A 15,524-nucleotide genomic window follows, 5' to 3' on the forward strand; every position below is an offset into this window, starting at 1 on the left:
TCAGGCTCGAGAGGTACAAGAAGTACCACCCTCCCACTTTCAGCGGCTTAGCTTCGGAGGATGCTTAGGGTTTTCTGAAGTAATGTCACCGTATCCTTCGTACTATGGGTATTGTGGATTCCAGTGGGGTTTCTGTCACGACATTCCAGTTTAGAGGAGCAACCTACCAGTGGTGGCGGGCATATGAGTTGGATAGTCCCGCTGAGGCATCTTCACTCACTTGGATTCAATTTTCAGATATGTTCTTAAAGGAGTATGTTCCTCAGAGTCTTAGAGATGTATGGCGCGCAGAGTTTGAGTAGCTGCGCCAGGGTTCTATGATCGTGTTAGAGTATGCGGTCTGATTCAATGATTTGGCGAGGCATGCACCAGCCTTGGTTGCTACTGTTCAAGAGCGGGTTCACAGATTTATTGATGGTCTTCACCCGAATATCACATACCAACAAGTGGTGTCAATTGCTAGGAGATTAGAAGGTATGCGGATCCGGGAGAGGGAAGAGAGGGAAGCTAAGAGACCTCGAGATTCTGGCACATATAATAATTCTCGTGCCCCAGTTGCAGCCCGTCATGATAGAGGTTATGTGAGTCATCCTATTCATTCAACACTTCCAACTTCCAGTGGTATTCCGGCTACTCCCAGACCTCAGGTTCCATATTATGCACCGCCAGTGTCTACTGTACCTCATGTACGGGGTGCTTTCAGCGGGCAATCTAGTTGATTAGGCCCGAGCCAGTCCCAGTAGCCACGTCCTCCGAGGGCTTGTTTTGAGTGTGGTGACACTCGTCATATCATGAGGGATTGCCCCAAACTTAGGAGGGGTGCATCTCCACAGATTTCTCAGGCCCCACCTATTCCACAGGGCCCTTAGGCTTCTCAGGCCATGATTACTGCACCAGTTGCTACTCCACCTGCACAGCCAGCCATATGTGGAGGTCGGACAGGTAGAGGTCGCCCTAGAGGGGGAGGCCAGGCCAGATATTATGCCCTTCCTGCTAGGACAGAGGCCGTTGCATCTGATTCTGTTATCACAGGTATATTTCCGGTCTGTCATAGAGATGCATCAGTCTTATTTGATCCAGGCTCCACTTATTCTTACGTGTCATCTTATTTTACCCCGTATTTGGGCGTATCACATGATTCCTTGAGTTCTTCTGTTTATGTATCTACACCCGTGGGTGAATCTATTATTGTGGACTGCGTGTATCGGTCGTGTTTAATTGTTATCAGTGGTTTTGAGACCAGAGCTGATTTATTATTGCTCAGTATGGTGGATTTCGATATTATTTTGGGCATGGACTGGTTGTCGCCCCATCATGCTATTCTTGATTGTTACGCCAAGACGGTGACGTTGGCCATGCCAGGTCTACCACGGCTAGAGTGGAGAGGTACCTCGAATCATGTTCCTAGCAGGGTTGTTTCATTTCTTAAAGCTCAACGAATGGTTGGGAAGGGGTGTGAAGTGTATCTGGCCTATGTGAGAGATGTTAGTATTGATACTCCTACCGTGGAGTCAGTTCCTATAGTAAGGGATTTCCTGATGTATTTCCAGCGGATCTTCCAGGTATGCCACCCGACAGGGATCTTGACTTTGCCATTGATTTGTTATCGGGCACTCGGTCCATTTCTATTCCACCATATCGCATGGCCCCAGAAGAGTTGAAAGAATTAAAAGAACAGTTACATGAATTGCTTGATAAGGGTTTCATTCGGCCTAGTGTATCGCCTTGGGGTGCTCTTGTCTTATATGTGAAGAAAAAGGATGGTTCTATGCGGATGTGTATTGATTACCGCCAGCTGAACAAGGCTACAGTGAAGAACAGGTATCCATTGCCACGTATTGATGATCTATTTGATCAGCTTCAGGGTGCCAGAGTGTTCTCTAAGATCGACTTACGTTCAGGCTATCATCAGTTGAAGATTCGGGAGACAGATATCCCGAAGACTGCATTCAGGACTCGGTACGGTCATTACGAGTTCCTTGTAATGCCTTTTGGGCTGACCAACACCCCAGCAATATTTATGCACTTAATGAATAGTGTATTTCAGCCCTATCTTGATTCTTTCGTCATTGTGTTTAATGACGACATTCTAGTATATTCTCGGAGTCGGGAAGATCATGAACAACACCTGAGGACTATGCTTCAGACTTTGAGAGAAAAGAAGTTATATGCAAAATTTTCAAAGTGTGAATTCTGGCTTAATTCAGTGGGATTTTTGGGCCATAAGGTAGATCCGAAGAAGATTGAAGTAGTGCAGAGTTGGTCCATACCGTCCTTAGTTACAGAAATCAGGATGTTCCTTGGCTTGGCAGGGTATTATCGCCGATTTGTAAAGGGTTTCTCTTCTATTGCTGCATCTAAAACCAAATTGACCCAGAAGGGTGCTCCGTTCAGGTGGACCGAGGAATATGAGGAGAGCTTCCAAAAGCTCAAGACAACTTTGACTACAGCCCCAGTATTGGTATTACCTACAGGTACAGGGTCTTATACTGTGTATTGTGACGCATCGCGTATTGGTCTCGGCGCAGTGTTGATGCAAGACGGTAGGGTGATTGCCTACGCATCCAGACAGTTAAAGGTGCATGAGAAGAATTATCTTGTACACGACCTTGAGTTAGCAGCTATTGTTCATGCCATGAAGATTTGGCAGCATTATTTGTACGGTGTCCATTATGAGGTCTACACCGATCACCGAAGTCTACAACATCTATTTAAACAGAAGGATCTTAACTTGCGGCAGCGGAGATGGTTGGAGTTTCTTAAGGATTATGATATCACCATTCTCTATCATCCTGGGAAGGCCAATGTAGTGGTCGATGCCTTGAGTCGTAAGGTGGAGAGTTTGGGCAACTTAGCATATTTACCGGTAGCAGAGAGGCCTTTAGCCTTGGATGTTCAGGCCTTGGCCAACCAGTTTGTTAGAGTGGATGTTTCCGAGCCGAGCTGAGTTTTGGCTTGTGTGGTTTCTCAGTCTTCTCTTTATGATTGTATCAGGGAACGTCAGTATGATGAACCCTATCTGCTTGTCCTTAAGGATACAGTTCAGCATGGTGATGCCAAGGAAGTCACTATTGGAGATGACGATGTATTAAGGATGCAGGGCAGGCTATGTGTGCCTAATGTAGATGGTTTGCTTGAGTTGATTCTCCAGGAGGCTCACAGTTCGCGGTACTTCGTTCATCCGGGTGCTGCAAAGATGTATCAGGACTTGAGACAGCACTATTGGTGGAGGTGGATGAAGAAATACATAGTGGAGTATGTAGCTCGGTGTCTAAATTGTCAACAAGTGAAATATGAGCATCAGCGACCGGGTGGATTGCTTCAGAAGTTAGAGATTACAGAATGGAAATGGGAGCGGATCACTATGGATTTCGTTGTGGACTTCCACGGACTCAGCGAAAGTTTGATGCAGTTTGGGTGATTGTGTATAGACTGACCAAATCAGCTCATTTTGTTCCTGTGATGACTACCTACTCTTCCAAGTAGTTAGCCCGAATCTATATTTGTGAGATTTCCAGACTTCACGGCATACCGGTATCTATCATCTCTGACAGGGGTACGCAGTTTACATCACGGTTCTGGAGGGCAGTACAACGTGAGTTGGGTACTAGGGTAGAGTTGAGTACAACATTTCACCCTCAAACAGACGGGCAGTCCGAACGCACTATTCAGATACTGGAGGATATGCTTCGTGCGTGTGTGATAGATTTTGGGGGTGCTTGGGACCAGTTCTTACCACTTGTTGAGTTTGCTTACAACAACAGTTACCAGTCGAGCATTAAGATGGCTTCGTATGAGGCCTTGTATGGTAGGCGGTGCCGGTCTCCAGTGAGTTGGTTCAAATCGGGCGAGGCTAGGCTATTGGGTACAGACTTGGTTCAGGATGCCCTGGAAAAAATTAAGTTGATTCAGGATCGACTTCGTATAGCCCAATCTAGACAGAAGAGTTATGCGTATCGGAAGGTTTGTGATGTTGCATTCATGGTTGGTGAGCGGGTACTGCTCTGGGTTTCACCTATGAAGGGGGTGATGAGGTTCGGGAAGAAGGGCAAGTTGAGCCCTAGGTATATTGGAACTTTTGAGATTCTTGAAAGAGTTGGAGAGGTGGCTTACAGACTTGCACTACCACCTAGTCTCTCTGCAGTTCATCCGGTATTTCATGTTTCTATGCTTCAGAAATATTACGGCGATCCGTCTCATGTGTTAGACTTCAGTTCGATTCAGTTGGACAAGGATCTATCTTATGTTGAGGAACCAGTGTCTATTTTAGATAGGCAGGTTCGAAAGCTGAGATCAAAGAACATTGTTTCAGTGAAGGTTCAGTGGAGGGGTCATCCGATTGAGGAGGCAACTTGGGAGACCGAGCATGATATGCTGTGATGACCCAAAATGTCATCTTTAAATTTAATAAGAAATTCTATGTTCTAAGACCTCGAAAAGCACCATTTATCATTCTTCGACTTGCGTGCGCATTTCGTAAAATTTTCCAGAAACTTTTCATATGAAAAATGAATTAAAATGTGAAATAGAGCTTTAAAACTCAATTGAGTTGACTTTAGTTAATACTTTTAGCAAACGGACCTGGATCAGTGTATTGACAATTCCGGTAGGTCCGTATCATGATTTGGGACTTGGGCGTATGCCCGGAATCGAGTTCCGAGGTCCCTAGCCCGAGATATGGAACTTTGATGAAAAATTAAAAGCTTGAAAGCTTAATAATTTTTAAGAAATTACTGATGTTGGATTTATTGACCTCGAGTCTGTATTTTGGTTCCGGAGTTCGGTATAGGCCCACTATAATATTTATGACTTGTCTGCCGAATTTGGTGAGAATCAGAGTTGATTTGACGTGATTCAGACGCCCGGTTGTAAAGATATAAGTTTTAAAGTTTTCTTGAAAATTTCTTTTGATTTGGTGTCCGATTCGTAGTTCTTAGTGTTATTTTGGCGATTCGATCGTGCGAGCAAGTTCGTATAATATTTTAGGACTTGGGTGCATGTTTGGTTTGGAGCCTCGAGGGATCGGAGTGGTTTCGGGTGGTTAACGGATAATTTTTGGACTTGAGGAAACTCTAGAAACCTGCTTCTGGTTTCCTTCTTCGCGTTCGCAGGGGAGTCTCGCGTTCGCGAAGAGAAAATTGGGGCTGACACATTTTGTGCTTCGCGTTCGCGACAGAGAGAACGCGTTTGCGAAGTCTTGGGATGCGAAGCCTCGCGTTCGCAAAGGGAAAGAGACTGGCCAGGTCAATTGCCTTCGCGTTCGCGAAGGCCAAGCCAGGCAAGCTTTGCGTTCGCGAAGTAGCCCTCGCGTTCGCGAAGAGTAAAAGTTAGACAGCACAAAGTTGTGCTTCGCGTTCGCGAGAGTACCTTCGCGAACGCGAAGGATAAAAATCCCAGAAACAGAATTTAAGTTCTGGAAATGGGGTTTCGACCCATTTTCAACTCCTTCCCATTTTTGAGCTCGGGTAAGGCGATTTTTGGGCGATTTTTACGGGAAAACATTGGGGTAAGTATTCTTTATCCTATATTGATTATATTTCATGATTTCATACTCGTTTATATCATAAATCCGTGAATTTATGGAAGAAAAATTAGATTTTTCTAAAATCTTCCAAAAATGAAAATTTAAGATTTGAAGGTCCATTTGATATCGGAATTGGATAATTTCTGTATGGTTGGACTCGTCTCGGAATGGGTGTTCGAATTTCATAAGTTTTTTCGAGATTTGAGATGTGGGTTCCACTGCCGAATATTTTAATGAATTTCAGATTTTTATCCGGAAAATTAGTAAATTCATATGGAATTAATTCCTATTATTCGTATTGAATATATCGAATTGTTTGTGAATAGATTTAAAGCTTTCAGAGACAAATGTAAAAGGAAAAGTTGTGGTTGAATAATTGATTGGAATTTGCAAAGCGAGGTAAGTGTCGTGGTTAACCTTGACTTGAGGGAATAGAACCTTTAAATTATTTGTTATGTGAATTGCATGTAAACGGCGTATAGGCGAGGTGACGAGTGTCTATACGTCGTCAAATTAATTATTTGCCTGCTTACTTGAAAAATCATAAATTATTTTAAATCATAAATTAATTATTATAATAATTGTTTCTCTCCTATTCTTTGTTAAATATTAATACTTGAATTCCTGCATTAATTGTTACATGCTATTTGAATTATGTGTTTTAATTGTTATTTGACATTTAGCATATTAAATATTAAACTGCCTATTTTCTCCCTGATTTCCATAATAATTTGCTAATTGTCATTGTTTGTTTCACGATTAAATCATAATTATTGTATGCTTGTTGTCTTATAATTTTATATTAATTGTTACATTTATTGAAAAAATTTCTTTTATAAGAATTGGTAAATGAATATGTTGGAGGAGCGGGTTGCACGCCGTAACAGGATTGATTATAATGAATATATTGGAGGATCGGGTTGCACGCCGCAACAGACTTATTAAAAGTCCATATTGGAGGATCGGGTTGCACGCCGCAACAGACTTATTAAAAGTCCGTATTGGAGGATCGGGTTGCACGCCGCAACAGACTTATTTAAAGTCCATATTGGAGGATCGGGTTGCACGCCGCAACAAACTTATTTAAAGTCCATATTGAAGGATCGGGTTGCACGCCGCAACAGACTTATTTAAAAGTCGACATACATACATATATATATTGGGGTATCGGGTTGCACGCTACAACAGACTTGATTAAAATGAATATATTATGAGAGCGGGTTGCACGCTGCAATAGAATCGAATATGAATATATTGTAAGAGCGGGTTGCACACTGCAACAGAATTGAATGTGAATATATTGTGAGAGCGGGTTGCACGCTGCAACAGAATTGATGAAAATGATAATTGGTTATGACTGCTGAGTTGGCTTCAATTATTATAAATGAGTTACCTGAATTATTTCTATTATTGTTGTTGTTACTAATATTGCGTACATGTTAATGTAAGTGACCCGCCTTAGCCTCGTCACTACTTCGTCGATGTTAGGCTCAACACTTACCAGTACATGGGGTCCGTTGTACTGATACTACACTCTACACTTCTTGTGCAGATTTTGGAGTTGGTCCCAACGGCGTACCATAGACTTGCTCGGATTTCAGCTACCAGAGGAGACTTGAGGTATAACTGCATGGCGTCCGCAGTTCTGAAGTCCCCGTCTATTTTTACTTTAGCTGTGTATTTATTTTCAGACAGCTTTATTTTATTCAGACCTTTATTTATATTTATTCTAGTAGCTAGTGCACTTGTGACACCAATTCTGGAATGGTATTTAGACACCGTTTTATTTATGGATTATTTCACTATATTTCAAACTTTGCTTTCGCTTTTGTTTCCTTGATTATTAATAATGTAAAGATTGTCTAAAAATTGGTTAATATTATTCTAACGTTGCCTTGCCTAGCAAGTAAAATGTTAGGTGCTATCACGGTCCGAAGGTGGGAATTTTGGGTCGTGACAGTTGGTATCAGAGCACTAGGTTACATAGGTCTCACGAGTCACGAGCAAACTTAATAGAGTCTGAAGGATCGGTACGGAGACGTCTGTACTTATCTCTTAGAGGCTATGAAGTTTAGGAACAATATCACCTCTTTCATTCCTTATCGTGCGACATTGATTTTGCTTGAAATCTATATCTCACATTCCTTTGTATTTACTTGTGTGAGACATTGCGCACTCGGTATCAGTTGTGCATCGACGGTTCGTGATGCCGCAGATGAACTATGAGGGAGCCAGAGATGCTCAAACATTGCCTCAACGTGTGATTTCCGACTAAAGATGTGGACGTATAAAGAGATCACCCAGTGAATAATGTGGGGAGGGGGGGTACAACGTACCTTGGCAATGTACCGGGTCAGCAACGCCCAGCTCTGGAGGCCAAATTATGCGGCAGATATGCGGACCGCATACCTGTTATGCGATCGCATAACTTCGTCGGAGCTTCCATTCTTTCTAATTTTTGACCCAATCCAACTTCGATTTATAGCCCTTGAAGCTCATTTTTTAAGCCAAATCTGATATTTTAGAGAGAGGTGAGAGCCTTTTTAGAGAGAGAAAGTGAAGACTTAGTCATTTATCCATTAATTCTTGTTCAAGGTTTGAAGATTTCACAAGGATCTTGCTAGGGCTTCAAAGAGGTAAGAATTTCTTTCCTCAATCCTTCAATTTAGGGTTTGGTGTAAAAATGAGTGATTTATAGTATGATTCTTGGGTATAAGAGTATTATGTATACATACCAATAAGGTTGTGGAAAGATTATTAAGTTCAAATGGGTAAGGATTGGGTTGAAAATGGTAGAAATCTTCATAGGCTTTAATTGAAGATTTAAGGGTCGAGTTGGTGTCGGATTTTGGTGAAATTTATATTGTTGGACTCGGGGTTTGAGGAGCATTCATATTCTATAACTTTTGTCGGGCTCCGAGACGTGGGCCCTACGGGCGATATTTTGAGTTAATTTCGAATTTTATTGAAAAAATTAGTATTTTCTTATGGAATTAATTACAATAATTTGTATTGACTGATTCGAATTAATTGTGGCTAGATACGAGGCTTTCGGAGACCAATTCTCATGGCAAGGGCATAGCGTAATAAATAATTACATGGGTTGAGGTAAGTAACAATTATAAATCTAGTCCTGAGGGTATGAAACTCCGGATTTTGGTATCATGTGATTATTTTGGAGGTGGCGCACATGCTAGATGACGGGCGTGTGGGCATGCACCAAGGGGATTGTGACTTGGTCCGTCCCGGGAAACTGTAAAGTTGAATAATTTATTGTTAGCTATATGACCTCTATGTGTTGAAGAAATTTGACTATAAATCATGTTAGAAATAATGCTTAGGCTATGTTATAGTACTGTTGAGACCCGTAGAAGTCGCATACTTGTTGAATTATTTTCTAATTGTTGTCTTGTTCTTAGTCATGATTTTTCTTGCATATTATACCTCAGTTTTTCTGGATATTTTTTGATATACTATGTTATCTTTGTTTGGGCTGATCTTGTGATTTCTGAGAGCCCGAGAGACTTGAGAGGTTGAGGACTGAGTAAGGCCGAGGGCCTGTCGGTAAGGTAAGGATATTATGACACATGAGTTGTCCGTGCAGGATATTATAGCACGTGAGTTGTCCGTGCAGATTATGGCGCTTGGGCTGTAGGAGCCCCTCCGGAGTCTGTACATACCCCCAGTGACCGTGGGTACCCATTGAGTGTGAGTACTGAGGGCTGAGAGCCGAGTGGTTGAGCTGTTGTGACGAGCTGAGTGACTGTTACCTGAGAGGCTTTACTTGCTTTGCATTAGTTGTTGCACTTGGTTGCTATCTGTCATTGTTGTGAAATCTCTGAAAGAATTTATATCCGGATTACTTGAAATTGAATTGTATAAATTGATTTGACTTAAACTGTCGGATTTGAAAGCATGTCTATTCTTTGCTAGAACTACTGAAAGTGAACTATGACTGTGTATCTCGTCATTATCTTCAGTTCCTTAGTTATTATTGTTACTTGCTGAGTTGGTTGTACTCATACTACACCCTGCACTTCGTGTGCAGATCCAGGTGTTCCTGAACAGAGCGGGTGCTGATCATTACGCACAGTTTATTTTCAAGAGATTTTGAGGTAGCTGTCGTGTTCCGCAGACCTTGTCTCTCCTTCTCTATATCCTTGTTTACTGTATTTGGTCTCAGACTATTATAGACCGTATTTTCTAGACTTGTACTTATATTAGATGCTCATGTACTCAGTGACACCAGGTTTTGGGAGAGTTGTATCAGAAATTGCTAGATCTTTGGTATTGTATTAAACGTTACGTTTTTAAATTTAAAGGAAATCGTGGGTTATTGATGTTGTCGGCTTGACTAGTACTGAGACAGGCGCCATCACAACAGGTTAGGATTTTTTGGGTCATGATAAGTTAGTATCAGAGCCAAGGTTAGATAGGTCTCACGAGTCATGAGTAGGTTTAGTAGAGTCTTACAGATCGTTACGGAGACGTCTGTACTTATCTTCGAGAGGCTGCAGAAACCGTAGGAAAACTTCACTTTCTTGTATTTCGTCGTGCGAATTTGTTGATTCCAGAAACTAAATTTCTGTTAATCTATTCTCTCACAGATGGTGAGGACATGTACTACCAGATCAGACGGTCAATCACCAGTGCCATCAGTTAGGGCCGCGAGAGGCCAGGGTCGAGGTAGAGGTCGAGGTGTAGCTCGTACCACAGTTGGACCAGCCCCTGTAGTACCACCAGTTGCTCCAGCTCAGGAGCAGATTCCAGATATAGCTGAGCCGACAGGATCAGATCAGGCACCAGCTATGCCCATTGAGATTCCAGGCCTTCAGGAGACTTTGGCCCAAATATTGGCAGCTTGCACTTATCTGGCTCAGGTGGTTTCGGCTCAGGCTGAACCTGCCGCTTCTCAGGCCGGGGGAGGTACTCATACCCACGTTGCACGTACTCCATATCAGGTAGTACAGGGACTTCAGATAGCGGGGGAACTACCAACCCAGTCGGTTGCAACTGCTCAGGCCTCGGTAGTTCCTGTTATGGCAGATGATGAGCAGAGGAGACTTGAGAGATTTGAGAGACCTCCATATTTTAGCGGTGCTGAGTCAGAGGATGCCTAGGGTTTTCTGGATAAGTGTCAGCGGATGCTTTGGACAGCGGGTATTTTGGAGACCAGTGGGGTCTCATTCACTACATTTTAATTTTCTGGGGCTGCCTTCAGATGGTGGGAGTCTTACTAGAGGTGTAGGCCGGTCGGTGCAGCACCCCTTACCTGGTAGCAGTTCTCCGGTCTATTCCTGGAGAAGTTTGTACCTCAGTCCCGCAGAGAGGAGCTGCGCAAGCAGTTTGAGCAGCTTCGTCAAGGTGATATGTCTGTGATGCAGTATGAGATGAGATTTTCAGAATTGGCCCATCATGCTATCTGGTTTATTCCTACAGACAAGGAAATGATCAGGAGGTTCATAGATGGCCTCACTTTTCAGCTGCGATTACTCATGACTAGAGAGAGAGTGTCCGGTGCTACTTTCGACGAGGTTGTTGACATTGCTCGTCAGATTGAGATGGTTTGCAGCCAGGAGCAGGTTGAAAGGGAGGATAAGAAGCCTCGTGGTTTCAAAGATTTCAGCGGTGTTCCTTCAGGGGGTCAGTTTTACCATGGTAGGGGTCGTTCTTACAGACACGCTCAGGCGGGTCGTACAGTTCATCTTGGTGCATCAGCTAGCCATGATTTTTACAGTGCTCACTCAGGCCAATCTTCATTCAGTGCACTACCAGCGTAGAGTTCTCATCAGGCCTCGTCTGCTCAGGCTTCTACAGGTAATTCTTCGGGTTATCAGGAGCAACAATTCCGTCAGAGAAGGGGTTGTTTCGAATGCGGAGAATTGGGTCATTTCAAGAGAAATTATCCTAGGCTGTTGAGTGGGGCTCCACGGCAGAGTTCTCGACCAACGGCACCAGCACCAGCAGTTACACCACCCTCCCAACCATCTCAGGGTGGGGGTCAGGCAGCTAGGGGTCGCCCAAGAGGGGGAGGCCGATCAGGTGGCGGTCAGGCCCGATTCTATGCTTTTCCTGCCAGGCTAGATGCTGTTGCTTCAGATGCAGTTATCACAGGTATTGTTTCAGTGTGCCACAGGGAGGCTTCTATATTATTTGACCCTAGTTCTACTTATTCATATGTATCGTCGTATTTTGCTCATTATCTGGATATGCCATGTGAGTCCTTAGTTTCACATGTTAGTGTATCTACACCGGTGGGTGATATTATTACTATGGACCGTGTGTATCGGTCGTGTGTGGTAACTATTGGGGAACTTGAGACTAGGGTTGATCTTTTATTACTCGGTATGGTTGATTTCGATGTAATCCTAGGTATGGATTGGTTGTCTCCATGTCATGCTATTTTGGACTGTCACGTAAAAACTGTGACATCGACCATGCTGGGGTTGCCAAAGGTTGAGTGGAGAGGTTCTCTAGATTTTGTTCCTAGCAAGGTAATTTCTTATTTGAAACCCCAACGTATGGTTGGGAAGGGGTGTTTGTCATACTTGGCTTTTGTGAGAGATGTTGATGCAGATACTCCTACTATTGATTCAATACCGGTAGTGAGAGACTTTCCTGATGTATTTCCTACAGACCTGCCGGGTATGCCGCCCGATAGGGATATTGATTTCGGTATTGACTTGGTGCAGGGCACTCAACCCATTTCTATTCCTCCGTATCGTATGGCACTAGCTGAGTTTAAAAGAATTGAAAGAGCAACTTCAGGAACTCCTTGAAAAGAGGTTTATTAGGCCTAGTGTGTCACCTTGGGGTGCACCGGTTCTGTTTGTGAAAAAGAAAGATGGTACTATGCGGATGTGCATCGATTATAGGCAGTTGAACAAAGTTACAATCAAAAATAAATATCCCTTGCCACGTATTGATGATTTATTTGAACAGCTTCAAGGAGCGAGGGTGCTCTCCGAAATTGATTTGAGGTCTGGGTATCACCAGTTGAAGATTCAGGATTCGGATATTCTGAAGATGGCATTCAGAACTCGTTATGGCCACTATGAATTTCTTGTGATGTCTTTTGGGCTAACCAATGCCTCAACAGCATTTATGCATTTGATGAATAGTGTATTCCAGCCGTATCTTGACTCATTTGTTGTGGTATTTATTGATGATATCATGGTATACTCACGTAGCCATGAGGAGCATGCATAACACTTGGGTATTATATTGCAGAGGTTGAGAGAGGAGAAGCTTTATGCCAAATTCTCTAAGTGTGAGTTCTGGCTTAGTTCGGTGGCATTCTTGGGACATATAGTGTCCAGTGAAGGAATTAAGGTGGATCCGAAGAAAATAGAGGCAGTTCAGAATTGGCCCAGGCCCTCTTCAGTTACTGAGATTCGGAGTTTTCTCGGCTTGGCCGGTTATTATCGTCGCTTCGTGGAAGGATTCTCGTCTATTGCATCGCCTATGACTAAATTAACCCAGAAAGGTGCTCCGTTCAGGTGGTCGGATGAGTGTGAAGAGAGCTTTCAGAAGCTCAAGACAGCTTTGACTACAGCCCCAATATTGGTGTTGCCTACAGGTTTAGGGTCTATACTGTATATTGTGACGCGTCGCGTATTGGTCTCGGCGCAGTACTTATGCAAGACGGTAGGGTGATTACCTATGCGTCCAGACAGTTAAAGGAACATGAGAAGAATTATCCAGTCCACGATCTTGAGTTAGCAGCTATTGTTCATGCCTTAAAAATCTGGCGGCATTATTTGTACGGTGTCCAATGTGAGGTATATACAGATCATCAGAATCTACAACATTTGTTTAAATAGAAGGATCTTAATTTGCGGCAACGAAGATGGTTCGAGTTGCTTAAGGATTATGACATTACCATTCTCTACCACCCCGGAAAGGCCAATGTAGTGGCTGATGCCTTGGGTTGTAAGGCGAAAAGTTTGGGTAGCTTAGCATATTTACCGGTAGCAGAGAGGCCTTTAGCATTGGATGTTCAGGCCTTGGCCAACCAGTTTGTTAGATTGGATGTTTCCGAGCCGAATCGAGTTTTGGCTTGTGTGGTTTCTCGTTCTTCTTTATATGATCGCATCAGAGAGCGCCAGTATGATGATCCCCATCTACTTGTCTTTAAGGACATGGTTTAGCACGGCAATGCCAAGGAAGTCACTATTGCAGATGACGGTGTATTACGGATGTAGGGTAGGCTATGTGTGCCTAATGTAGAAGGTTTGCGCGAGCTGATTCTCCAGGAAGCTCACGGTTCGCGGTACTCTATTCATCCAGGCGCCGCGAAAATGTATCAGGATTTGAGGCAGCACTATTGGTGGAGGCGAATGAAGAAAGATATAGTTGGGTTTGTAGCTCGGTGTTTAAATTGTCAACAGGTGAAATACGAGCATCAGAGACCAGGAGGATTGCTTCAGAGACTTGACATTCCGGAGTGGAAATGGGAGCGTATTACCATGGATTTCATAGTTGGACTTTCACGGACTTTGAAGAAGTTTGATGTTGTTTGGGTGATTGTGGATCGATTGACTAAGTCCGCGTATTTTATTTCAGTGGGTACTACTTATTCTTCGGAACGGTTGGCTGAAATTTATATCCGCGAGATTGTTCACCTATACGGTATGCCAGTGTCCATCATTTCAAATCGGGGCACGCAGTTTACATCACAGTTTTGGAGAGCAGTTCAACGAGAATTAGGTACACAGGTTCAGCTAAGTACAGCGTCTCACCCTCAGACGGACGGACAGTTCGAGCGCACTATTCAGATATTGGAGGATATGCTATGCGCTTGTGTCATTGATTTTGGAGGTTCTTGGGATAAATTTCTGCCACTAGCAGAGTTTGCTTACAATAACAGCTACCAATCAAGTATTCAGATGGTTCCGTATGAGGCTTTATATGGGAAACGGTGTCGGTCTCCGATGGGTTAGTTTGAGCCGGGTGAGGCTAGGGTATTGGGTACTGATTTGGTTCAGGATGCTTTGGAGAAGGTTAAATTGATTCAGGAGCGACTTCACACGACGCAGTCTAAACAGAAGAGTTATGCCAACTGGAGGGTCTGTGATGTTGCTTACATGGTTGGGGAAAAGGTTCTGTTCAAGATTTCACCCATAAAGGGTGTGTTGAGGTTCGGGAAGAAAGGCAAGTTGAGCCCTTGGTATATTGAGCCTTTTGAGATACTTAAGAAAATTAGAGAGGTGGCTTATGAACTTGCCTTGCCACGTAGTCTATCAGGTGTTCATCCAGTATTCCATGTATCCATGCTCCGAAAGTATGTCGGGGATCTATCCCATATTTTGGATTTCAGTACAGTGCAGCTGGATGGTAATTTGACTTATGATGTGGAGCCGGTGGCTATTTTAGACCGGCAGGTTCGAAAGTTGAAATCAAAGAACATAGCTTCGGTGAAGGTGCAGTGGAGAGGTCAGCCAGTCGGAGAAGCTACTTGGGAGATTGAGCAGGAGATGCGGAGCAAATATCTACATCTATTTGAGACTCCGGGTATGATTCTAAGCCCGTTCGAGGTGGCGCACATGCTAGGTGACGGGCGTGTAGGCGTGCACCGAGGGGATTGTGACTTGGTCCATCCCGAAAAACTGTAAAGTTGAATAATTTATTGTTAGCTATATGACCTCTATGTGTTGAAGAAATTTGACTATAAATCATGTTAGAAATAATGCTTAGGCTATGTTATAGTACTGTTGAGACCCGTAGAGGTCGCGTACTTGTTGAATTATTTGCTAATTGTTATCTTGTTCTCAGTCATGATTTTTCTTGCGTATTATACCTCAGTCTTTCTGGATATTTATTGATATACTATGTTATCTTTGTTTGGACTGATCTTGTAATTTCTGAGAGCCTGAGAGACTTAAGAGGTTGCGGACTGAGTAAGGCCGAGGGCCTGTCGGTGAGGTAAGAATATTATGGCACGTGAGTTTGTCCGTGCAGGATATTATAGCACGTGAGTTGTCCGTGCAGATTATGGCGC

General features: G+C 43.4%; 1 protein-coding gene across 1 annotated transcript; it reads left to right on the forward strand.

Annotated features, from left to right (window-relative positions):
• The first annotated feature begins 10,893 nt into the window (after positions 1 to 10,893).
• LOC138891927 (uncharacterized) lies at positions 10,894 to 11,304 on the forward strand. Its single transcript, XM_070175615.1, has one exon. It carries the CDS (start codon positions 10,894 to 10,896, stop codon positions 11,302 to 11,304), a length of 411 nt encoding a protein of 136 aa, XP_070031716.1.
• Positions 11,305 to 15,524: the final 4,220 nt, after the last annotated feature.

Source organism: Nicotiana tomentosiformis, chromosome 5 (genome assembly GCF_000390325.3).
Source record: "Nicotiana tomentosiformis chromosome 5, ASM39032v3, whole genome shotgun sequence".
NCBI classification, from domain to species: Eukaryota; Viridiplantae; Streptophyta; class Magnoliopsida; order Solanales; family Solanaceae; genus Nicotiana; species Nicotiana tomentosiformis.